Source organism: Diabrotica undecimpunctata, chromosome 2, assembly GCF_040954645.1.
Source record: "Diabrotica undecimpunctata isolate CICGRU chromosome 2, icDiaUnde3, whole genome shotgun sequence".
NCBI lineage: Eukaryota > Metazoa > Arthropoda > Insecta > Coleoptera > Chrysomelidae > Diabrotica > Diabrotica undecimpunctata.
In genome coordinates, this window is record NC_092804.1 from 176,167,508 (window position 1) to 176,194,445 (window position 26,938).

General features: G+C 33.7%; 1 protein-coding gene across 1 annotated transcript in view; it reads left to right on the forward strand.

Annotated features, from left to right (window-relative positions):
- The window catches only part of LOC140433998 (lachesin-like), a 675,206-nt gene that overhangs the window by 458,433 nt on the left and 189,835 nt on the right, over positions 1 to 26,938 (forward strand). Inside the window, exon 3 of the mRNA XM_072521967.1 lies at positions 231 to 340. Coding sequence (XP_072378068.1) covers positions 231 to 340 — 110 coding nt within the window. The remainder of the gene's footprint in view (positions 1 to 230; positions 341 to 26,938) is intronic.

A 26,938-nucleotide genomic window follows, 5' to 3' on the forward strand; every position in this document is an offset into this window, starting at 1 on the left:
GATTTCCGAAGTGGAAAATGAAACATCAATAAACTGAATGAAACTTAAATTGTGGCTTATTCCCAATAAAAACAGTAATTTCACTAAATAAAAATGTATAGTTATATTCGCTTGACTACCTGATCCTCCTCCCAAAATAAAATAGGTATGACCTTCACCATTATTTAAAAAAAATAAAAAGGAATATGATATTTTTGGTTTTAATTAATTTATTTTTTTTTTATCAACAGGTGTAACTGCCTATCAACCGGAGTTTGCTGAGCCTATAGTCAATTTGTCGATACCTTTAGGACGAGATGCAACTTTTAGATGTCTAGTTCATCATTTAGGTGGATACAGGGTAAGTCTATTGGAAACGTTATCTAATTTTCGGATCACTAAAAAAAAAATAAAGAAATATGAAAAAACGAAATATATAATCCAACTGACGAGCAATTTGTAGAACAACATTGGGATTAAAAAAAATATTGAGTACAGTAGGCGAAAATCAGCTAACTTCCCAGCTATACCAAATATACCTGAGATATTATTCCGGACCGTCCAAACTGGAATCAAAAGTGTAAAATGCCATCAAAAATTAAAAAAAGGAATGGTACTAGAAAAAGATAATATTAATACCATGTTATAAATGTTGAAAATAATAAATGATATTTTGCAAAGAATATTTAACAAAATGTATGGTTGAGAAGAAATAACATAAACTTAGACATTCCTGTGCGCTGAAAGCTCAGAATAATAAAATTTTATGTATAAACCATGGGGGACTCAAACATGACCCCTTAAATTAAAATCAGTGAATCATATAAAAGTATTCGAAATGTTAACATTGCTCAAACTACTACGTACCTCATGTTACAAACTAGAATCAAGTAACAAACTAGAAATTATTAAGAAGAGCTAGAATTGGACGTGAATTGTTATATATAACAACGTAAAGTTTCCTATTTGGACAATATAATTAGAAATAATAAATATAAAATATTAAAATTGATTTTGATTAATTCATTGACTTGTTAAGGAGGGACAATTGAAATTAAATACATAGCAGATAATAGCCTACACGCTGAAAAATAATTAGAAAATTTAGTCGTTGCGACTTGTATCCCTTGAAACTAACAGCAACAATAACACAAAAAGAAACCACTACCTTCTACCCATCTCTTCAATCATAAATATCTGTACAGGTGTCTTTACAGTAACAAAAATTGTATTGGAAATTATGGGTGATTGGTGTTTGTGTATAGTATTTTGTAATCCAAAAACGGATTTTGTCTACGTAATTTCAAGTACGTAAGTTGCAAAACCTGCCGAGATTCGTTCACTTCTCTGAATTTGATGTTCTTCTTTCTAGGATCAGCAACATATCACATCCTTCTCCACTTTCAAAAATTCACCCAAATTAAAATTCTCTATCCATTCTCTTTTTATCAACCAATAATATTTTGGTCCTATAAAATCACGCAAATTTCTGATTTCTTAAAATTGATTTTCAACTTTCCCAATTTTTGTTGCCGGTAAAAAACTAACAATGAAGCTTCATAATTGGCTTTCTACAAAATTTTCCAGAGATTTCAAAATAGAGGCATAATAGTACAATAAAAATCGTTAATCTCTAATATTTTATTTATTTTTTTCATTATTTTTTGCTAATAAAACAAAATTGAGAGAATATTTATTATACAGAGAAGATATTTCAAAAAGCTCTTGATTAAAAAGAAAAAAAAACGGAACTTAAAATGACTAAAAAGAAGTTTAATCCTTGAGTAATTGGGCATATGCAAATTTCATGAAAAGTTGGGTGGTGTCTGTGAGACCCAGTTTTTATTTTACACAATACATTAAAGGAGATTAAAATAAAACTATTTGATATATGTACAATCTTTTTCTATTTCATTTTTAATAAATCTTAACCAGTTTAAACCCAATGATAAAATTAACAACATCTTTAACATCAATGATTAACAACATCAATGCAAAAAAAGTCAACAAAAATGTACTTCTCTTACATTTAATAAATATTTTTGAAAAATTTAAACGCAGAATGAAAGATTACATTATTACCGAGGGCCGAAAGTCCGTTAGAATAAACAAAAAGTTTCTTTTAAACGAGATATTTGAAATTAAAAATCACACTAAATTTTCTCTTCTTTTTTATCCCTGTAACTTACTAAAATAAACATTATAGAAGTTTTCAGGGACTTTCGGCCCTCGGAAATAATGTAATATTTCATTCTAAGTTTAAATTTTTCAAAAATATGTATTAATTTTCTCAAGATTCGAAAAAAATTAATGCATTTAAAAAGCATTGATCGGAAATGCGCCTACGCTCTTAATAAACAAAATTCTAATCCTAATTTCAATTTTTATTGCAGTCTTCGTAAAACGGTTAAACATGCTCTAAGCATAGCCATTTTTGGCATTTGACACAAAAATATCGTGTTTTACGATTTGGACGATAGGCGCAATAACCTCGTGTATTTGGACGCGGAGGCACTGGATTTGCATGTACTCTGCTTAATTTTTGGGCAATATTTCTGATATCTTTTTGTAAATGTAAGTCTCTTGCTCTGGTTAGCATATTCTCTCTTGTCAAGGCTAAGCCAATTGATTTCAGAAACCATCTTCATTCCGAAATTAGGTTGTTTTCATTTGTATTACATTTACGTATGACGTGAGAGTTTATTCCTGCAATGTTGAGTAAATTATAAAAAATTACCATTGGCCATCTTTGAGTGTTTCTGCCTACGTTATAAGCCGCACATTTCTGATCGATTGAGTCAACGCACGATTTTGTAATGTTATAAAAAGTTAAAATATTGTTCTTATAGGCATCTCCAGAATCTTCATCAATCGAGTCATCATAGTGAAAAAATGATAACAGCATCACGACTTTTTTTTGGGATTTATTTAGCGTATGGACTTTCACAGTACAAATACAATAATATATACATATATATTAAATATATTATTTAAATACTAAAGATAGAATGAATGACACTAAATATTAATGTCCAATTTACATAGCCATTCAATTGCTTCTGGGGAACATTCCGCAAAGTCCTGGAGGTTTCCACGGTAGGCACGATTCAAGCAGTCTGAAACACAATGGCTTATGGTCTGTCTAGATTGTCCGCAATCGCACTGTGGACTTTCTGCACGACCTTACCTGAACAGCGAATCAGCACATTTACCATATCCGGTACGTATACGATTAAGCCTTGCCCAAGTGGACCGGGGCAGATTTGATCCGATGAAACCCTGAGTTGGAGTGGATATCTTAATATAGTCCGATTCTACTGTTGGCATCCATCTTGTTGTCCATTGCCTATGTATATCATAGGAATTACCAATGTTTCGGGCAGATCGTATTGGAGGATTTCTCGATCTCAGTCGCTGGTGCTCTTTTGAGATGTCTGGGATATCTTCATGTATTGGTAATTGTACGTTGGCTACAATTTTCTGGTACTCTCTCACTAATGCTGCTGTACGGCGTAGATCTGGTGGAGCAATATTGCTCAGAGTAGGTACCCATCTCACTGGCGTTGGTTTTATTGTTCCAGTGATTATTCTCATGGTTTGGTTAAGTTGGACATCGATTTTGCTTGTATGTGCACTATTTAGCCATACTGGTGCACAATATTCTGCCACTGAAAACACCAAAGCTAGAGCAGAGGTCCGAAGAGTATCTGCAGAAGCACCCCAAGTTGTTCCAGCAAGTTTTGATATTAAGCTATTTCTTGTTCTTAGTTTACCGGCTGCGTTTGTAAGATGACTTTTGAATGTGAGTGTTCTATCAAGTGTGACGCCTAGATATTTGGGGTTGTTGTTATGTTTGATAGCTGTATCATTTAGAGTTACATTGAGAGTATCGTCGAGAGTATTTTTTGGGATATACGATCCTAAAGTAATGGATTTGGAAAATGCAAAAATTAACGAGTACTGTGTTTTGTTGGGATGAAAAAAGGCGTTTTACAATTTCGTAACTTATAAACCAATTATCCGTGGTTATATTTCTAAACGATCCAAACATGGGCTCACATATTTTTTTTACTAAATCGGTGGTTTTAGTACTAAAGCGATATGACCTTAAAAGCTGAACTCTCAACGTATACTTCCATATTTACCGTGTAAAATTATTTGGCGTCCTCTAAGGAAAATACTTTTATGCCATATTTGACTGGCTTATTTGGGATGTACATGAGGAATCTGCAAAATCCACGGAATACAAAAAGCATCTCGTCTCGGAATACAAAAAGCAATATTAAGTAAGATCCAGGAACGTAATTAAGTTTGCATTTTTAATTATATTATTTAAAAACGTTTCTTATTGGTGCAAGTTTGTCTATGCTTCTTTTTTCTATTCTTGTATGTACGTCATCAAAACGCAAGCAACATAGCAAGCATATAAATCGCCTATGAGCCATAGTAGCTCGAATCGCCTCTTTGCCTGTTGTATCAGTAGCCCAAAATTATTTGCAAGCTTGGCGGCTTGCTTTTAAAACCCCAGCTAGGTATAATACACCAATTAACGCCTTTATTTCCACAGTATCTGTAGATCTGGCTTCATTCGGATCTGTATAATTGTTTCTTACTGTAGAAATAAATATGTTTGTGTTCTGTACAATGGTTTCGAGATAATTATCATCAGTAAAACATGCCCAACACTCTAAAGGATCAACTGCTTGACGAGCATTTCCTTTCAAACCTGGTAAGTATGAAATTAAATTAGAACTTCTTGTCCGAATATTTTTTGTTTTAAAATATTTGTATTTAATAAATAAATATAAGGTTGAATGCTCGAATAAATAAACTTTGATCAAATAAAAGGCATATATCGAGCACAGTTTGATTTAATCTTGCCCAAGTACTATCGATCCCTAGATCATCTTCAGGGGCATTTCGTCAATTGCGGCCTATCCGACAAGAACAAAACGTCATAAACATATAATTGTACATCACACTACACTACAAAGGGACAAACAAACACTTTAAAATTATCGAAGAAAAGCTACATTGCGTGCAGAAGCCGGAGACAGAATGTGTGATGTGTGATGTACAATTATATGTTTATGACATTTTGTTCTTGTCGGATAGGCCGCAATTGACGAAATGCCCCTGAAGATGATCTAGGGATCGAAAGTACTTGGGCAAGATTAAATCAAACTGTGCTCGATATATGCCTTTTATTTGATCAAAGTATATTTGTATTTGTTTCAAAATATTTTGAAGTTGCAGGTTCCTCCTGCAATGCTTCCTCCAATTCTGTTTATAAATTTTTTCTCTCTCTCTCATTCTTCTTCTATGTCTGTAGTGTGGTCACTTTCTTCACACCTGTCTGATTCTGGTTCGCTTTCCAAATCAATATTTTCTTTTTCTTGTTCATCATAGAGCTGTTGTAATCTTTCAAATAAATTCTTTCAGATAAAGATCCATCATTGAAATCTCAAATACAAGAGAAAAAAAATTAAAAGCTGGAACATTACTATATTTATATATAACCATAGGATTTCAAATACTTATTTTATGTAGGTTATAATTCAGAAAAAATAGGAAAATAAATTGACTTGTCGAACTCAAAAAAGTTACTCGAATAGTCGACAGAATCTGACAGACCAAAAGTGCAAATAACTAGCGAACTATTACACACTAATGCAAACGCCATTCTTTACTGTTGTGCGACATGGGGATGGAAAGGTACTGACGAACGCAGCGCTCTCCGACATAAAATAAGCAGTGAGACATAAGAAATAAATTGTCGCTGGTCTCACAGGCCCCACCCGACTACTCAAGGGTTAGTAATGGTACTAATAACTAAATTCAGAGAATAATATTCTAATTACAAGCCTTTCATTAAGCAGCTAACCTATCAGATACACTCATAACTTGCATTAAAATAAATACACCGATATTTCGATACGCAACAGAAAATTGCAAATCTAATAAACTAAAAAATATGATACGGCTCCAATTTAGCACGAACCGATTATACAAAAACAACTACGAAATTCGACAGTGCACACGATACACTCTTTGAAGTTTTTGTCAATTCGATATTTGTGAAAATTATCGCGACACGATCGGTGCAAATTAGTCGATGTCAGTTATTGCATCGTTTTGGGAGCTCTGTGAATGGGGCGAGCAACGTTCAGTTTAAAACGAACGATATCTGTGGGCTCTATGCCAGCAGTGTGTTTAGCTGCAAATATACCAGAACGAGGCAACGAGGTTTATTCGTTAAAACTAGAAAGGTGCAATATAAGTAATTTATTTCATGTAGGTATATTGTTCTTGAAAATAATGAAGGATGGTTAAATGTTTTTTCTATGCTTGAAAGAGAGGTTCGAATTTTAACTTGTATATATTTAATTTTGTAAAAAAATCACAATTTGTTTAATTGCATGTTATACGATTGGTTTTAACCCTTTAATTCTAGCTTATTGTCCCATTGTCCGATTCCCGATAAAATCACACTTACTTAAAACAATATTTTACATTTTTTATAGCTTGTAAATTATGCCAAACTTAATTTTGGTATATCAAAATGTTATGAGTGTATTGCAAGTATAAGTTACATAACATTGGTAAGTATACTAAGTGCTATATTGTGCTAGGACAGTATTTGTACGGAATATACTCTGTTAGAAGTCATTAACAAGTGATAATTGATGTAACATTATCAAAATATATAATATAACTTTACTTACTTACTCCTTACTTACTCTGTGGTGTTACAACCCTTCGTGGGTTTTAGCCGACTCGATAACATGACTCCACTGTTTTTTGTCCTGAGCAACCTCCATCCAATTCTTCACGCCCATAGTGCTTAGGTCTCCTGCTATATTATCTCACCACCGGAGACGAGGGCGTCCGCGTGGTCTCCTTCCAGTTGGGACTTCCTCCCACACCAGTCTTACTGTTTGTTCGTCAGAATGTCTTCTGAGGTGGCCTGCCCATTGGAGTCTTCTGGACTTTATTTCTTTTATGATGTTGGCGTCTGGGTAAAGTTATTCGAGCTCTTTGTTAGTTCTTATCCTATATTGTGCTGATGATTCATCCAGCACAGGACCAAAGATCTTCCTTAGGATTTTTCTTTCCCAAACACATAGTCTCTTTTCGTTTGCCTTGGTTATCGTCCACGTTTCGCTTCCATACATTACAACGGGTCGTATGACTGTTTTATAGACCTGTATCTTCGTAAGTCTTGTTAGTTGTTTCGATTTTATAAGGTTTTGGAGGGCAAAAAGACATCTGTTGCCGGCCTGGATCCTGTTGTTTATTTCTTGTGATCCGTTATTGTTTTCAGTTATTGTTGTTCCAAGTTACTTAAATTCTCTAACGCGCTCAAAGTTAAAGTAATTGATGGTGATATTCTGACCGATTCTGTCTTTGCTGTGGTTATTGCGGCTCATATACATATATTTCGTCTTGTTTTCGTTGATTTGGAGCCCCATCTTTTCTGCTTCCTGCTCGAACCTCACGAAAGTCTCCTTCATCCTTAATCGTGTGTTTCCTATTAAATCGATATCGTCTGCAAATGCCAGTAGTAAGTTTGGTCCTTTTCGATGAATTACTGTATTCGGTTTTTCGATTCTTGTACTTCTGATTATGTGTTCCAGAGCTAAGTTGAAGAGTTGTAGTAAAAGTGGTGCATCTCCCTGTTTAAGTCCATTGTTTATTTCAAATTTCTCTAAGTATTGTTGTCCAACTCTTACCTTACATCGTAGCCGTTCCATAAACATCCGTATCAACCTGACTAGTTTTCTTGGAAAGTTCCTGCATCGCTGTCCACAGTCTGGCCCTGCATACTCTATCAAATGCTTAATTAAAATCCATGAACATCTGATGAAGCTCACGATTAAACTCCCAGCATTTTTCCATGATCTGTTTTATTGTGAATATCTGGTCAATGGTAGAGTGGCCCGGTCTAAATTCATATTGATAATCTCCAACGATTCCTTCTGTGTGTCTTTTGGTTCTTTCTAGCAGGATGTTTGCAAGGATTTGGTAGATGGTGTTTAGACGTGTTATTCCCCGGTAGTTAGTACATTGCTTTTTGTTTCCTTTTGTGTGTATTGGTACAATTACTCCTTCTTTCCATTCATCTGGCATTGTTTCTTCTCGGCAAATGTCTTGAATTAGCTTGTATATAGAACTGTACAACGCTTCTCCTTCATGTTTTAAGCTCTCAGCGGGTATACCATCGCTATCTGGTGTCTTATTATTTTTAAGTTTTTTAATTGCCTGTATTACTTCTTCGTATGTCGGGTATTGGTCTTCTATTTCAGCTGTATGTACCTCTATGTTTGATGTATTTCTTCTAGATTGGTCGTTCAATAGTTAATTGAAGTATTCCTTCCAGGTTTTTAGGATTTCCTTGTCATCAGTGATAAGCTGCCCGCTGTCGTTTTGCAGGAAGTTTCCTGTTCTTGCTTGGTACCCGGTCTTGATATCTGAAACTCCTTTGAAGAACTGTCCCGCTTGTTTGAGCTTTTTTTTTCTTCTATATCTCTGATTATTTGTTCCTGATACTCCCTCTTCTTCCTTTTCATTAGTTTTCTTGTCTCTGTTCTTCTTTGTCTATACATTTCATTGTTGTGCGAAGGGTTTTGTAAAATGTTCTTTCTAGCCATATATCTTGTTGTTATAGAGTTCAGGCATTCATCATCGAACCATTTTTTTGTTGTTTTCTTTTTGTATTATAGTATTTCATCTGATACGCTTGTTAGAGCTAATTTGATATTTTTTCAAGCTGAGTCTATGTTGTTATAGTCTTCTGTCTGTGTTAGAGCGATTTTTATAGCCTTTTAACATTTCTGTTTTGTCTTCGGTACTGTAACGTAGAACTTCGGTATTCTATAATTGTGTTGATGCATTCTTGTGTGTTTTTGTGGACGCTATTCTTGTCCTTATCTTCGCTTTTACCAGAAAATGATCAATGTCTCCATCAGCTCCTCTTAGGCTTCTTACGTCTAGACAGTTACTACCCCTCCTGGCATCTACTAGAACATGATCGATCTGATTTCTTGTGACGATATAATATAACTTTGGCATAACAAATTTTTATAATTAAGTTAAAGAACAATTCCTAAAATTATAATAGGAGACCAGTAAAATAGGATTTAACATTAATAAGGACAAGACAAAATGCGCGTGTTAGAAGATAAGTTATTACGAGTGTGATGTAAGGAAACACGGAGAAATCTTATAAATTCAAATTAAATTGTTTTACATGCGTTCGATTTTACATAGTTTATATTTCAATTCGAGTGAAAGTATTGTTACTTTTGTGTATGTGTAAATGTAAGTCATGACTAGACTTCGGCAAATATGCATATTGCATATTTTGCATATTGTGCATATTTTATGCAAATATTTCATATTTTGGCATATTTGTATAAAAGTTTGCATAAAGTGCATAAAAGTTCAGATTTTTATACTGTATTTGAAAATTTTTAAACATACCAATTTATTTCAATTCTTGTATAAAATTTTGTAGTCATTTTAATCAAGAAATAATCTAAGTACGTAATCTCTACAGGTACAAAACATTTACAATTTCAAAGAAGATCAATTTAAGTAGCCCTCAACATTCTTAGAAAGTCTCGGTCACTGAGGCATTCAGTTATTGGATAATCGCTAAGGGTTCGCTCATTTGCATTTTATGATCTAATCCCCAAATCTATCTACAATTTATTGTATCTTAACAGCAGGTAAACGGCTAATAGTTTTGTTCCTAATTTAGGAATTTTCCAAAATCTCCCAGTTTATTGAATTAGGTACCTAAACATTTCTAATTTGATGCTCAAATGATTTGTAAATCATTTTTGTTTTGATATTCAAAGCGTAAACACTCGTTGTGAGTAACAAAAAGGAAGATTGTGATTTTATAATGCCTAAAACAACCAGTGCTTCAACTTGGATTAAACCTTATAAAGAGCTGTCTATGGATATGGGAAAAATCTACTGTTCAGTCTGTGGCAAAATTGTAAGTATCTAATATTTTCTATTAAATATCTAATATTTCATACATACAGGGTGTTTCCAAATGACACTTACAACGTTTGACTGTAGATACTTCTCGAAAAATTGAACAAAACGATATAGTTAATGAGGGGTCAAACTTATTTACTTTTCGAGATACAGGGTGTTAAATTTAAAAAAAAAATTAAATTCTTTTAGTTAATAACAACAATAACTTTAAAACCAATAAACGTATTTACTTGAAATTTAGTACTCGTAGGTTGTTTTTAAATGAAAAATAGCTTCCTTTAGTGAGAAAAAATTGTCCATGTTACAATACAATGGTGTGTATTTAGAAAAATTTTTCACCTTTACTTTTTTTATGAAGTCAGCTATTCTAAAACACAATTATTTTTATTGTAATTGAATTAACAAAAAAAAAACTTTTGTTGAATTTTAAAATAAGTTATATGATGTACTAATGGTTAGTAACAAAAACTAATTTGTGGATTAATACTGCATTTAAAACACTTAGCGAGTGTTTTTTTTTCCAAACCAGTTATTTGATTAACCAAAAACACCTTGTATATTTTTATATTTTAAAGGTTGGGTTAAAATAAAGGTTTTTATTTTTATTTATAGATAGCATGTGAGAAGAAATTTCAGATAGACCAACATGTGAGAACTGCTTCACACATTGCAAAAAAAGGAAAAATAGGAGGAAAACATCAAAATTCAATGGCTAAATGTTTCCAATCTACTTCAAAAAAATTAGATGAGCAAGAAACTTTTATTGAAGACTTGTGTCGCGCATTAGTGTCTGCAAACATACCGCTTTCAAAATTAGCAAATGTAAATTTTAGTTCGTTTCTAAAAAAATATTGCAAACTTAATGTTCCAAGTGATCGGTCTCTAAGAAGAAATAATGTGAACGGGCTATACTCGTCGGTGTTAATTAATATTAAGGAAGAAATTGCAGATAATTATTTTTACATATCTGTAGACGAAACCACTGATTCCTCAGGAAAGTATATTGTTCATTTATTGATTGGTGTTCTTAAAGAAGATACCTTACCAAAATCTCATCTTATTTCATGCCAGCAATTTGAGAAAACAAATGCTTTAACAATTTCGCGTTTTATACAAGAAACATTAGCAACTTTTTTTCTTCCGACAACTATTCCTTCTAATAAATTACTGCTTATTTTATCGGATGCTGTTCCTTATGTGGTGAAAGCAGGACAAAATTTAAAAATATTTTTCCCAGATTTAATACATGTTACTTGTGTAGCGCATGGATTAAACAGAGTTGCAGAGGAAATACGAAAAAAGTTTCCTCTTGTAAATACCATGATATCCAGTGTCAAAAAAGTATTTCTTAAATCTCCTATAAGAATTCAACTTTATAAAGAAATGCTACCTAACATTCCTCTTCCACCACAACCTATTTTAACGCGATGGGGAACATGGTTAGAAGCAGCTAATTTTTATGCAGATCATTTTGTTAAAATAAAGAACATAATTGATACGTTAACAGATGAAAGTTCCCAATCTCTTTTGGATTCTAAACAAACTTTTCAGAGTAACTTGCTTCAACAAGAACTTTCATTTATAAAATCAAATTTTAGTTTTGTTCAAAAAACAATTACTCAGTTAGAATCACCAAAACTGTCATTGTTCGAAAGTACAGCATTAATAAAAGAATTTGCGTCATGTTGTCGGAACGTTAGAGGTAATATTGGAAAAGATATTTTAAAAAAATTTGAAGCTACTATGGAAAAAAATAAAGGTTACCATATTCTTTCTGAAGTAGTCAGTGTTCTAGCTGGAAATATTTCGGAAACAATTAATTTAGAACCAAATGTTTTGGTTAGTTTGAAAAATGCTCCCGTTACATCAGTTGATGTTGAACGAAGTTTTTCCATATATAAATATATGTACTCAGACAGAAGCCACAAGTTTTTGTTAGAAAATTTTGAACACCACTTGGTCATTTATTGTTACCATAATTCTAAATAAGTTTATTCATACTTAAAAATGATGTAGTTACTTAAAATAAATGTAAATCTTAATGAATAGTAGGAAATATTTAGTTATGTACACTTTTTTTTAAATAAAATTGTTACTATTTTACGATTTTTTTATTTATTTGTATGCATATTTTGTAAAATATTTGCATATTTTCGGGTAAACACGTGCATATTTATGCGCATATTTTCTACATTTTTATTTGCATATTTGCCGAAGTCTAGTCATGACCCCTGATGTGGGTTAATTGTACGTGAGTTGAGTTTTGTAATAAATTAAATAGTATAGTCGTCTTTCTTTTGAAAAAATAAAAATAGGTGGTAATGACATGCATAAAGAAATCGCAGGTAACAAATGTGTGTGTTATGTAATTAACATTCTTAGACAAAAACACAAACAATTATTTCTAGAAAACTAAGTTACATATTTATATAACTATTAAAAGACTGATGATATTGCACGGAAGCTAAACCTGAAATAATAAAAGTCCCAGAAAAAAATACTATGCTTAGAACGGCCAAAGTGCAGAGTATAAGATGGGTAACATCCTACGAATAAGAATCGAGAAGTACTGACCACCATCAAATCTCGAAAGTTACAGTTCTTCGGACATATTATGCGAAATTAATCCAGATATGCTATCCTTCAAGCCATCCTGCAAGGAAAAATATTTGGAAAACGAGGTCCAGAAAAAAAAAGAACATCTTGGTTAAAGAACCGCAGAATCTGGTTTAATACAACATCTGTGCAGCTTTTCCGCGCTGCTGCAGATAAGATAAAGATTGCTATGATGATCGCCAACATTCGTAACGGATAGGTACATCAAGAAGAAGAAGAACATCCTACGAGAACTAGATGACTAGCATGGTAGTCTTGTAACGAAATTTATTTTGCCTACCACATGGGGTATTATTATAAGGGATATAAAATTGGGGACAGAAACTATGGGGGTGGAGATAGGGCAAGCAAAATAAACGCTACTTGTGTGAACGGCACTCAGGGTTTGTTAGGAGAGCTGGGGTCGTGGATAAGTAAATAACAAGAAGGTTGGATTGGGGCAACTACAGAAAAATAAAACAATGGTCATGAATCTCTTGGGACAAATAAAACAAAACACAGAAAGGAAACAGAACATATCTTTTTCAAATGAAACTTAAAAAAGAGTTAGTTAAAAAAATAAACAAAATGTTAAGAAAAAAAATTTAACATTTATTGTGTCTTACCACAAACAGTTATAGAAATAAATGACACAAATTACTATATAGATAGATATTACAGAGTACAAATTATTAATAACAGAAAATGAAATACGCGAATTTGATCGCACGCAGACTTATACTCGCTTCCACCTCAGTTCAGCGGAAGCGCTAAACGCTCTCGCAATCAAAATATTCGATTGTGCAGATCCACATTATACTCTGAGTCAGAGTTGACGGTAACGTTTAATCCACTATACCCACAAGTTCTGCTTGATTAAGGACAGAGCATAATCCTCACTGCGGAAGTCATTCTGTCCAGGTTGGCTTGCAGATTCAATGCACTAGCGAGCCAGGGAGCCTAGAGCGTTAGCCACAAGACTGATTTAACTCCGCCAAAACGTCGATGAACAAGTTTTGTTTGGCACCTCCACCAAATAGTACGTTTTTGCCTCAGTCTTCTGAATTTATTTAATAAAAAATATATTTTCAAAACCAGTTTCCTTTGAATAAACATGGTAAAATTTAAATTTGGCTATTCGCAAAATACTAATTAGAGAGGTAAATAGTGCTGATTTAGACAGATTAATACCCATACAGTGTAATGAGATCTTGTGAGCGTCTTGTTTATCGGTTACACATCGAGCTGCAACAGCTTGTTAATTAATCCATATTTGATTATTTTGTAGTAAACCGATTAGAGTTAATCAATTCAGTTACAAACGTACGATTCCTGTAATTATTGGACTGGCGCTGGAATAATAATCGCTGTTGTGTTTTCCCAACATCACGTACGTCTAATAATTTTCCCCGCAACTGCTCGTTCATTTCAAATTACATATCCGCGCGGGATTTTGTCAGTCAGATTTTGAATTGTGTTTGTCGGAAACAGTTTTTGTATTTATTTATGTAAAATAGAGTCAACAGGATTAGTTTCACGTGTTTGTTGTCCTTTGTGTTCATTTGCAGAGGTAGACTCCAATCGAGCTTTGTTTGATTTATAATTTAAATGTCCAAATTTATACCCAGAAATCACAGAAACGATATAAATTACTATACACCGTTGTGTACAATTTCAGTAGTAAACTATGCGTTTACAAATATTTACAATAAATAAAATAAAAGGATAGACTGTTTGCCGATGTTATCATAAAGAGAGAAATATGAAAAACTAATCCATAGATCACACCATATATTAAAGCTTGAGATTCCGACTACTTCTACAACATTAAAATATTTTGCAGTGCATGCTATATGCTGTTGCAAATGTTCATCAAAGAAAATTATTAAAACGGTCATAGAGGTGTAAGAGAAAGAAACCCTTTGAAGTGAAGTCCTACTACTAAATATAGTATGGTGCGGTAGAGCGGCGCAGTCAAAATCTCGTACTAAAATCGCTGTTAATGCATTTTTTAAATAAACCTGTGGCTACAAAGCATATCTCTTTATAAAAGTTTAAATAAAAACCAAAAATAATTAAAGTAATGTCAAAAATATCTATTTATTTTATACAGATGCATCCAAGAATGTAATTTTATCCAGCAATAATAAATAAAAATGTGTATTAAGCAATTGTGGTCATTATAATCAGTTATTTTTAGTTGACAGATGCAGATTTTATCTTAATAAGATAACAATACAATAATACAAGAGTAGACAAGGCTAAACCCAATCAGAGAATAGCATGGAGTAGTGCTGACCAAGGACAGCAACAGACGTATGAAGACATGGTAGACACGCAGTTAGAGTCTAAGACAATAAAAGGACTAAGGAGAAGACAATAAAAGAAAAAATTTTAATAAAATTTTTTTATAAAAGGTATATAATTTAAAAACCCAATCGGGCTATTCACAAAACGTTTTCGGAATCCATCATTAGTGTCTAGGTATACATATATTGAGCCACTAAATATGTGGGTAAAAACCCGTTAAAAATTGTTTGTTTAAATTTAGTTTACATTCTTCTTCTTCTGGTTCCTATCCGTTTCGGATGTTGGAAATCATATTGGCAATCATGACCTTGCTCGCTGCGGCTCGAAACAGCTCCGTTGAGGTTTTCTTAAACCATGTTCTTAAATTCCGCAGCCATGATATTCTCCTTCTACCGGGTCCACGCTTACCTTTGACTTTACCTTGCAATATAGACTGCAGCAGGGAGTAACGGTGCTGATTTCTCATAACGTGTCCCAGATATTACAATTTTATGTGTTTGATCGTAAACACAATCTCTGGTTCCTTCTTCATTTTTTCTAGAACTTCCTTGTTCGTGATCCTTGCTGTCCATGATATTCTCAGCATTCTTCTATAAAGCCACATCTCAAATGCTTCAAGTTTTTTAATAGTGGTGTTTGTAAGCGTCCATGCCTCCGCCCCGTACAACAACACAGAGAAAACATAGCATCTCAAATGTCTCATTTTTGTATCTAGGGATATGTTTTGGGATATGTGACTTTTGAAGATGGCGCTCATTTTGTTAAAGACCGTTCTTGCCTTTCCTATGCAGCACTCTATTTCCTGTACATTACTCCACTGTTCGTTTATAATAGTTCCCAGGTAGCAATACTGTGTTACTCGCTCTATCTGCGTCCCATTAATTTATAGATGAGCCCCATTTATATTCTCCTTGCTGATAATCATTTGTTTCGTTTTGTGGGTATTAATGTTTAGTCCGTACTGTTGACTGTACTCGTTTATTCTGTCGATTAGCCTCTAAAGTCCCTCTAAACTATCTGCTATCACCATGGTGTCGTCGGCATATGCTAGTTTACATTATATGGTATTAAATATTATGATGTTAAAGTTACCAGTGGATTTGGTAACATAACGATGTATGACTCCACATGAAGTTGCTGATCCTGAAACGATGATGAGGGATGAGGGGTTTTTTAATTATATACCTTTTATAAAGTATTTTTAATACAGTTTTTTGTGATATATGGTATACAGCCAACTACAGGAAGATAGATTCCTTGTGGATTACAATGAAAGAAAACAATGAAGACATGTGGGGGAAAATTAAAAATACTGTCTTCGAGGCAGCAGACCAAAGTATACAGAAAGAAATCCGTAAACATAGACAACCATGGATGACAAACGAAATATTACAAATTATGGAGAAGAGACGGATAGTAAAAAACAAACCCCTAACAAGATACAAAGAACTCAACAGGAAAATTGAGAAAAAAATAAATGTAGCCAAGGAAGAGTGGATGAAAGAAAAATGTAAAGAGGTAGAAGATTTGCAAATGAAACATAAAGATAGAGAACTGCACAGAAAGTTTAAGGAAGTAGCTGGAATATGGAAACCCAAACACTTTGTTGTAACAAATAAGAAAAATCAAATGGAGTTAGACCGTGAAAAACAGAAAGCAATATGGAAGCAATATCTTAAAGATTTGTTTGGTGATCAGAGAACAGAAGAGTCCCCACAAATAAATACAGATGAAAAATTAAACATTCTCACCGAAGAAGTTTTAAAGGCAATAAAAAACGCAAAAAACAACAAAGCACTTGGCGAAGACCTAATAGCAGCCGAACATTTTAAACACCTAAGTGATAATGCTGTCAGGAAATTAACATACCTCTGCAACATTATATATGAACATGGCATAATACCGCATGGCTGGCTAACATCCACATCTATAGCTCTTCCTAAAAAACAAATAGCAAGGAAATGTGAAACCATCGACCTGTATCCGTAATGAGTCATGACGATACGATTTTTATGCGAATAATTTATAACCAAATTCACAATAAGTGTGAAGAATACCTGAGTCGTTCTCAATATAGTTTTAGAAAGGGTACAGGCACTAGAGAAGCAATTATGGGATTAACACTGATGGCAGAAATGTATCTTGAGGTTCAAAAACGGCTGTATGTGTGCTTTGTCAATTATAGAAAGACATTCGATCGCATCAAACATGGAAAATTGATTAAGGTGCTAAAAGCAGTAGGGTTAGACGGACACGACATAGCTATCATAAGTAATACATACATAAGAATAGAGAACGGAAACACCAAGTATATCAACATAGAAGGAAGAGTGCGTCAAGGGTGCATTTTATCCCCCATAATATTTAATGTATATGCCGAATATATAATTAGAGCTTCCCTTCCGTTGGCCAGAGCCAATGGAATCATCATTAACAATATAAGATATGCCGATGACACCGTAGTATTAGTAGAAATAGAAGATCGACTAAAAATATTGATGAACGTATTATCAGAAGAAAATCACAGGCTGGGCTTGGACATTAACTTTTCTAAAACCAAAATTCTGGTATTCCACAAAAACCCTCATGAACAAGTTACACCTAATATACAAATAAATGGTATCACCCTTCAGAGTTCCCAAAGCTTTATATACCTGGGCAGAGAACGAGATAGTCAACTAGACCACTCAAAAGAAATTAGAAGACGCATTGAAATAGCAAGATCTGGTTTCATGAATATGCGTAAAATGCTCTGTAACCCCAAGCTATCAGTCTCAATAAGAATGAGAACACTAAAGGGTTATGTGTGGTCTCTATTACTATAGGGCTGTCAGACCTGGACATTAAAACAGTATGACGTCAACAAATTAAATTCATTTGAAATGTGGATGTACCGCCGAATGCTAAGAATAAGCTGGACAATGCTGGACAGCTGGAGAGCAATGAACACACGCCCTTATCTGGTCAATACTATCAAAATTAGAAAGACGTCATATCTAGGACACATAATGCGCCATAGGGAATTTGGGCAGCTCCAGGTAATAATAGAAGGCAAGATTGAAGGTAAAAGGGGCATAGGACGAAAGAAAAAATCTTGGCTACGAAACATCAGAGATTGGATCCACACAAGAAGAGTGGAATTAATTCATCACGCCCAGAACAGAGAGAGATTTGTCATATTGATCGCCAACCTCAACAGAGAAGGCACTTAGGAGGAGGAGAAAGATAACAATTGATACTAAAAAATACCAAGAAAGCACTATAATCCTTTTAATCCAGAAACATAGTAACCTTGTTAATTATAAAAATGAAAGAAGAATGGTAATAATGCTTTAATAAGAATATAGCACAGATAACAGTGTGAAAAGTAATAAAATTTAGAAAGAAATCAATCGATGAACATGTCGTAACAAATTAAATTTCAACAAACTCTTGAGAAGATTATTTTTGAACTCTTCGAGAAAATGTTGACTCTTGAAAAGAGAGACTTGAGACTTGAAAAACTCTTCGAGAATGATGAAAATTCTAAGATATTACATAAAAACTGATTAAGTCAAGGTACTCAGGACTACTTGATGATTATTAGATGTAGAAATAGTCATTATCATTCTCTTTGCCTTTCCCGTAGCCAGCTACCAAAATATTACAACTTAACAGCTTAACATCCTGTATCTGTAATAATTTTGGTATATTTTCGTTTATTGACTACCTTTAGCAGGGCTTCTATGTTTAAAGCTGACATCCTCACCTCTCGTACACGTTTATGTTTCTTCATACGAATTCCTATCCCACGCAACAATAAGATAACACGTTTTCGGTATTTCAACGTACGCCCTAAAATGATTTACAAAATCTGGAAATCCTCCGTTAAAAGACCCTTTTGAATATAACTTTTTACGATTTTCATGACAACCCATCCGATCATCTTATCTTCCTTTGCCGAATCTTTTCGCCGACAGTAAAGACAGATGTCAGCTTCGGTTTGGTATTCGCAAGGTGTAGGAATGAACACATGGTCGAGCAATGTGCCGCACAAAACTATAAGAAACAAAGACGACTGTGGATCTATAAATTTAACCGGTTAAGACATCATTTAAATAAGATTTTCAAGCAGTGCAGAATTTTTCCAGCAGATTCAGAATTTCTTTGGTGGCGGTGTTCTCCTAAAATACGCTTAGCCCTAATTTTCAACTCAAGGTAGATTTGGATCTGTTGATTTTTCACAAATTGACTGGACATTGTTACTCTGTCGTTTGCTGTCTACCTATCCATGCGAGGCCCAGTTTTTATTTTACACAATACGTTAGAAAAGATTAAAATAAAATTATTTGATATATGTACAATCTTTTTTTTTTCTTTTTAATACATCTTAGCCATTTTAAACCCAATGATAAAATAAACAATATCTTTAAGAAAATGCAAAAAAATGTACTTCTTTTACATTTAATAAACAAAATTCTAATCCTAATTTCAATTTTCATTGCAGTCTTCGCAAATTGGCTTCAAATGCTTTAAGCATAGTCATTTTTGACATTTGACACAAAATATCATGATTTGTTCATGATAGTTCTTCTTCTTTAAGTGACATCTCCGCGTCAAAGGTTGGCAATCATCATGGCTATTCTGACTTTCGAGGCAGTTGCTCTGAACAATTACCTTGGGCTGCAACCAAACCACTCTCTCAGGTTCTTCAACCAAGAAACGCGTCTTCTTCCTACGCTTCTCCTACCCTCTACTTTTCCTTGAATTATGAGTCTTAAGATGTATCTTTCGCCTCTCATCCCATGTCCGAGATATTGCAATTTTTTTTCTTTTATTGCATTTTCCATTTCCCTAATAATAGAATTTATAGCCTCGAGATATTTCAATATGTTTATCAAATACTGCAGATAGTTGACGACATATTGTGAAAATGTTAAGACAACTTAGGAGGTAACTTTGAAAGCAGAAATTACAGAAGACCCAATTTTTCAGTAGTATCATTGAATAAAAAAGGAAAAAGAATATATTTTTGTCCTCTGTGGGTAAGGTATAAAATTTTAAATTAAAAAAAATATATTGATTATCTTCTTCTTAACATGCCATACACCAAAGTGCGTAGGCGACTATCTCATTACTAGAATTCTGTTCTTGGCGGCGTGACACAGCTCGCCTGTATTGTGTATTCCTGTCCATTCTTTAATATTCCTTAACCAGGATAATTGTTTGCGGCCGGCTCCTCTCCTACCTTCAATCTTCCCTTGTAGGATTAACTGTAGTATTTCATATTTTGCTCCTCTCAATATGTGCCCAAGGTAACCAATCTTGCGTTTTTTAATTAACTCAAAGAGTTCTCTTTCCACGCCGACTCTCTTAAGGACGTCAATGTTTCGAACTCTATCCACCCAAGGTATGCGCATCATTCTTCTCAATGACCACATTTCAAATGCTTCAAGTTTGTTGATAGATGTTTTTTTTAAAGTCCACGTTTCCATGCCATAAAGCAAGATGGACCATATGTAGCACTTGACCATTCTGTAGCGTATTTCGAAATTTAGGTTTTGATTACATAGGAGTGATCTGAATTTTACAAAAGCTTGTCTTGCTATTTGTATTCGGGTTTTTATCTCTTGTTGTGGATCCGATTGGTCATTGATTGTGGTGCCAAGGTATTTAAAAGTTTTCACGCGTTTTATGCGATCGTCACCTATGCATATTATCGGATTTTCTGGAGGGTTTCTGCTAATGACCATATATTTCGTTTTCAAAATGTTGATTTTGAGGCCATATTTTTATCAAGTAATAACGGCTGATCTTCCAAATTATCAGTTATAATCACTGTGTCGTCCGCATAGCGTAGGTTGCTAATTGGTATGCCGTTCACCTTAATGCCTAATTCCGTGTCTTCTAATACTTCCGCAAATATATTTTCAACATATAAATTAAAAAGCAACGGAGAGAGTATGCAGTCTTGGCGAACACCTTTCCGGATTTTAAATTCATCCGTATAATAATATATATATATATATATATATATATATATATATATATATATATATATATTATATATACATATATATATATATATATATATATATATATATATATTTATATATATTGACGTCTATATTGATTATAGACGTCAATAAACGGAATTTAAACTGAAGCGCAAATGGAATAACAAAAATACATTTTTTTCACTATTAGTAAGGTATGAGATAAGTTATATCAAAGACATCCCTACTTAAATATCCGATAATGGATTGAAATTCAGATACAAAGATTATTGATTAGAGGTTCTGCAACCCCCGCTGATATAAACCATTCAAAAATAATACCAGCAGTATTATACTCAGCTGGCTCGTGGTCTGTTCTTGTAAATTGTACTGTTTGCGGTAGGTATTGCAACAAATATTTCCTCGTAAGGACATTTATTTCTGTACTTCGCATTCGATACGTTATAAGACGTTTCTGAGGTACGAAATCCGGCGAAAATGAATCGATATTCTGGATCTAACGTCTTTTAAACATTCATGTCTTGGGGCATTGCTTAAAAAAGTGAGATAAACTTTGAATAAGGCACAAAGTATAATGGAGTTTTGCTGTGTGGGAATATGTTTAAATATTGCATTAGGTAGATGGATTTTTAATATTTTAAAACTTTTAGCTTAGGAAAAAAACTAAAAACATTTATATTTATAACTTTAAATGAAACTATCTTCACCTGTGCATCTATCACCGTCGGATTGTTTATTTTAGTTGTCGCAGTTTATTCATTTTCAGAGTTTATAGACTGTACTATTGCTTATTATTATTACTTATTGCTGTCATATCTTGTAATTCGTCAGGTTTGTCCAATTTCATTTATTCAATATATCTATTGTTTTTTGGTCTAACTGCTTCTCTTTGCTTCTATTGAAGAAGAAATGAGCCCGTTATAAGTACAGTATCATCGAAATATTTGATAGTGGGTATCTAAACACTATGTCTTATTCATGGGGTCACTATTCTTAATTTGTTTTTTATTATTTTTTTTACTTTTTTAGCTTTACGTGTCTCGACAACGTACGTCACTGACACAGGTACAATTGTATTACATTACATTACAAGAATATACAGTAACATTGCAATCGATAAAGAAATACACTAAATATTGGTACAATTATTAATTATCAAATTCTAAACTACTTTTATTCGTCTAAATTTCCTTGTAAAGCCTGGTTTAGTAAATTCCATCCAGTCCCTTGGTGGAACCAAGAATGCAAACAAGCAATTCAAGAATCCAAAAAAGCGTTTAATAAATTCAAACGACAGAAAAATGAACAAAACTCTTTAGAATTCAAACGACTACGAGCTATAGCCAGATATACTATCAAAAAAGCAAAGCGCGAATCTTGGATAACATACCTTTCAACAATTGACAGTTCTACTCCAATGACAACTGTATGGAAAAAAGTAAAAACAATATCTGGTACAAAATCACACAAGTCGATAAATCTGTTAGAGCAAAATAATGTAATATATAAATCTCAAAAGGAAATATCAAATATACTGGCATAAGGTTATGAAAAAAACTCAAGCGATGCATACTATTCACCAAATTTCTTAGAGAACAAAATAAATGTAGAAAAATCTACCATAGACTATGAAGATCAGAATAACAGCGAAATAAACTTTCCAATATCGATGGATGAATTAGAAACGGTAATGAAAAATTGTAAGAACTCGTGCCCTGGGCCAGATAATATACCCACTATTTTTCTAAAAAACATCACCTACCCATCTAAAGAATACTTACTCAGCATGTTCAACCTAATTTTCTCGAAAAATGTATTTCCAGAATCCTGGAGAAATTCAATAATAATTCCTATTCCTAAACAAAGTAAATCAAAATCAGATCCCGAAACATATAGGCCAATATCTCTTACTTGTAGTATGTGCAAAATGCTAGACAATAATAAATAATGGACTCATATGGTATCTGGAATCAAAGAAACTAATTATACCAGAACAAAGTGGCTTCCGAAAACGTCGTTCTACTGTAGACAACCTTATTGATGTAGAATCGGAAATACATGAGGCTTTCGCAATCAAACAACACTGTATTGGAATATTTTTCGACGATTTAAACCGAATTAAAGCCTACGAATTAAAGCCTAGGTACGATTCAGTATGGAAATATTTTATTTTGAAAACGCTTAGCGAATGGAAAATAAGAGGCAATATACTCAAATACATATCAAACTTATTAAAAAATAGACAATTTCAGGTCAGAGTAGACGGCGTATATTCCTCAACAAAAAATCAAGAAAATGGTATACCACAGGGCTCGAACCTTAGCACTACTCTGTTTCTTGTAGCTATGAATTCTATTACCGCAAAAATTAAACATCCTGTGAAAGCTAGGGTATATGCAGATGATTTAGTTATACTTTGTAGAGAAAAGAATCTAACAACCATCCATAACCATGTCCAAAAAGCCATAAATCAAATTGAAGAATGGTCATTCACAAGTGGTCTTCAGTTCAATACCCTTAAAACCAAAGTAGTATGTTTTACGAAAAGTCACCAAATACAACCTAAGAACTTATATTTAAAAGAAGAACAGCTTAAATATGTAGACAACTTAGATTTCTGGGTATGATTTTTGACCAAAAACTAACTTGGAAGAAACATTTAGAATATTTAAAAAAGACATGTCAGCCTGGAATAAATTTGTTACGATCACTCGCAAACAAAAAATGGGGCGCCGACTCTTCTACATTACTACATATCTACAAGGCTTTAGTACGCTCCAGCAGCAGTATCGTCTAATCAAGATAATCCTGTTATACACAACGTATTCGCTGACCACTTCAAAACTTGTTTCCAAACTTCAAATCGAACTGATCACCCTTTCTATTACCGCCTACATACCTACTTGTTAACAATGGGTATCCATTTTCCAGACACCTACGATATCTCCTCAATTCAAACCCCTCCTCCTTGGACAATTCGACTTCCCTCTACTGACACCAGCTTATTGCGCCTAAACAAATCAGAAACGCCAGCAAGTCAAATTAATCAAGCATTTCTAAAAATATTAAGCAAATATGGTAGCTGTTTCAAAGTTTACACCGATGCCTCCAAAAACGAAGACGAAACTGGGGCAGCAATCTTCTCATCAGATTATACAGAAGCTTACAAATTACCTTCATATACAACAACGTTCTCAGCTAAACTGTATGCGATACTAAAAGCACTAGTTCTGATAGTTAACAAAAATAAAAAGAGAAATATCATTATTACAGATTCTCTCAGCTCAATAATGGCATTAAACCAACTCTACTGTAATCATCCACTACTCCTTCTCATTAAAAAGGAACTAAAACATGCAGAAAATATAAACATTAAAGTTAATTTTATATGGATACCGTCACATACTGGAATCGAAGGAAACGAGGTTGTAGATAAAATAGCAAAAAATGCACCTACCAACCCAAACACAGAAGAGAATACGAAAATTTTTCACACCGATCTGAAAGCATTCTTTAAAGAAAGGATTAATTCAATATGGCAAGATACATGGAAGAACTCCCCAACCAAGCTGTACGAAGTTGATAAGAATCATAAAAAATTCCCAAAATTTAACAATAGAAGACAACAAGTAACCTTCACTCGCCTCCGGATTGGCCATACTCGGTTAACACACGACTACCTACTAAAAAGTACTGATAAACCTGTGTATGATATGTGTAAAAGTGTCTTAACGGTAAAACATTGTTTATTGCAGTGCCCCAAGTACGATGTGCAACGCAAAATGTATAACATACCATCAACATTAAACAGTGCTCTTGGAAAAGACAGTAATACTAAAAATATTTTCGCCTTTCTCAAAGACTGCAAGCTGATATCAAAAATCTATTATATATATTTTATTAAATATATTTTACTGTGTATAGATCTAGGTTTATTTCTATTTATGTATTGCTATAGTTAAGATTCTATTGTTAAGTTCTAACTCTGTATTCACAATCCATACACGCTAATAACCCTGCGTGGTTGATGCGTCATAAGGAAAAAAAAGCCTGGTTTCATAGAGGAAATAATAAGGTTTTGGAATTGATCTGGTGAGCCGGGAATATTTTGTAGGTTTTGACTCAAAAGATTCTTCTTTCTGTTGTTAAAATGGGGACAGTCTACGAGAATATGTTTAACAAATATAATATAACCACAGTTTGTACATGTAGGTGGATCTTGGGAAGTCATTTAATGTTTATGACTTAGTCTTGTATGACCTATTCTAAGTCGGCGAATTAGATTTTGTTTTTTCGTGTCATGGAAAGAAAGTCAAGCTTTTTAACACTGAGATGGATATCACGAAGCTTGGAAGGGATTTTATTCCAGTGATTTTGCCAAGACATTTGGATGCTATTTTTAAAATACAACTGTAAAGCTGTTTGTAGTTGTATGTTTTCAGTCTTCATATTAGAAGACGCGGCTTGTTTTGCAAACAGGTCGGTTAATTCGTAACCAGCGATTTCTACATGAGACGGAATTTAAATCATGGTTATCGATATTCCCAGTGAGATTATTATTATCATTATTATTATACATAAGCGAGGGCAGAGGAACTAAGTTCCTATTATGCACAAAAACAAAGAAATTTCATTAATAACCTACTAGTAAAAAACAAAAATTACAAATAAAAGAAATAAAATTACAAGTTTTGGTTTAAAAGGAAAACAATATTTTAACTATAATGTAAAATGGTCAAGTCTGTTTTTGAACGAGTTGGTAGAGGGAGCAAAGACAATGTTATCGTAAGGTTATTCCAGCACTCAAAAACTCTATTTGGTAAAAAGTTCTGCCTTGATCTTGTAGAAAAATTTTCTTTCTTCAGTTTGAACTGATGACCTCTGAGGCATTCATCTTGATTAATGGTAAACATTTCATCGAGATTTCTAAAATTGAAATTTAAGTATTTTAAAAGTTGTAATTAAGTCTCCACGTTGTCGGCGAAGTTGAATACGTTGGTCCAACGTATTCAAGTATGGGTCTTACGTACAGAGTGTAAAGTTTACAGAATGATTGCATTGAAACTCTCGAAAAACACCTCCGAATAAAATACAGTCTGGAGTTTGCACGTTTACAAATAGAGATAATATGGTCGGACCAAGTTAGGCTGCTGTTTATGATAACACCAAGATCGTTATACGAAAATACAGATTCTAATGGCTGCCCGTTAACAAAGTACGGCACAAGTGGGTTATTTTTACCAATTCGAATCACTACACATTTTTCTGCGTTTAAGGGTAGTAACCACTGGGAACACCAAGTTAAAATAGAGTCCAAGTCCATTTGGAGGGTTAGCTGGTTTGTGATTGGATTGGCATATATTTTTGTGTCATCAGCGTGGAACGATATTTTACTTGAGACATAATAAGGACGGAACCCTGAGGCACTCCACTTTCCACTAACATGTCCTGTGAGAAAGATTCGCCAACTCTAACTTTGTAATATCGATCTGTCAGAAAATCTTCTATCCAACGAAGTAAAGTACCTCGAACTCCGAAATGTTCTAGCTTATGTAGAAGTCTGCGCTTAGGTACACGGTCAAAGGCTTTAGAGAAATCTAGATAAACAGCGTCGACCGGCTGCGAACTGTTAAGGGATGACGTCCAGTCGTTAACACAATGTAAGAGATTGGTTAGAGTAGAGCGACCAGAGACAAATCCATGTTGTTTTGTTGGAATAACATATTCCTGGAGAAGGAATTTGGTCATCTCCTCAGAGATAATGGCTACCATAACTTTGGCAACTACTGGCAGCAAGCTAATCGAACGATAATTGTTGGGGTCGAGTTTGTTGCCTTTTTTAAAAATAGGGGTAACGGAGGCTAATTTCCAACTAGGGGGTAAGGAGTTCTGGATGAAAGAAGTTTGCATAATTAACGTTAAGGGTATTGCAAGAGTGTCTGCGCACCTTTTTAACAGTTTTGGTGTTAAACCATCTAAACCGGGTGAAGCGGCTGTGCGAAGTTTAATTTATTGTTGTTTGACATGATCCACTGTGAATTCAACTT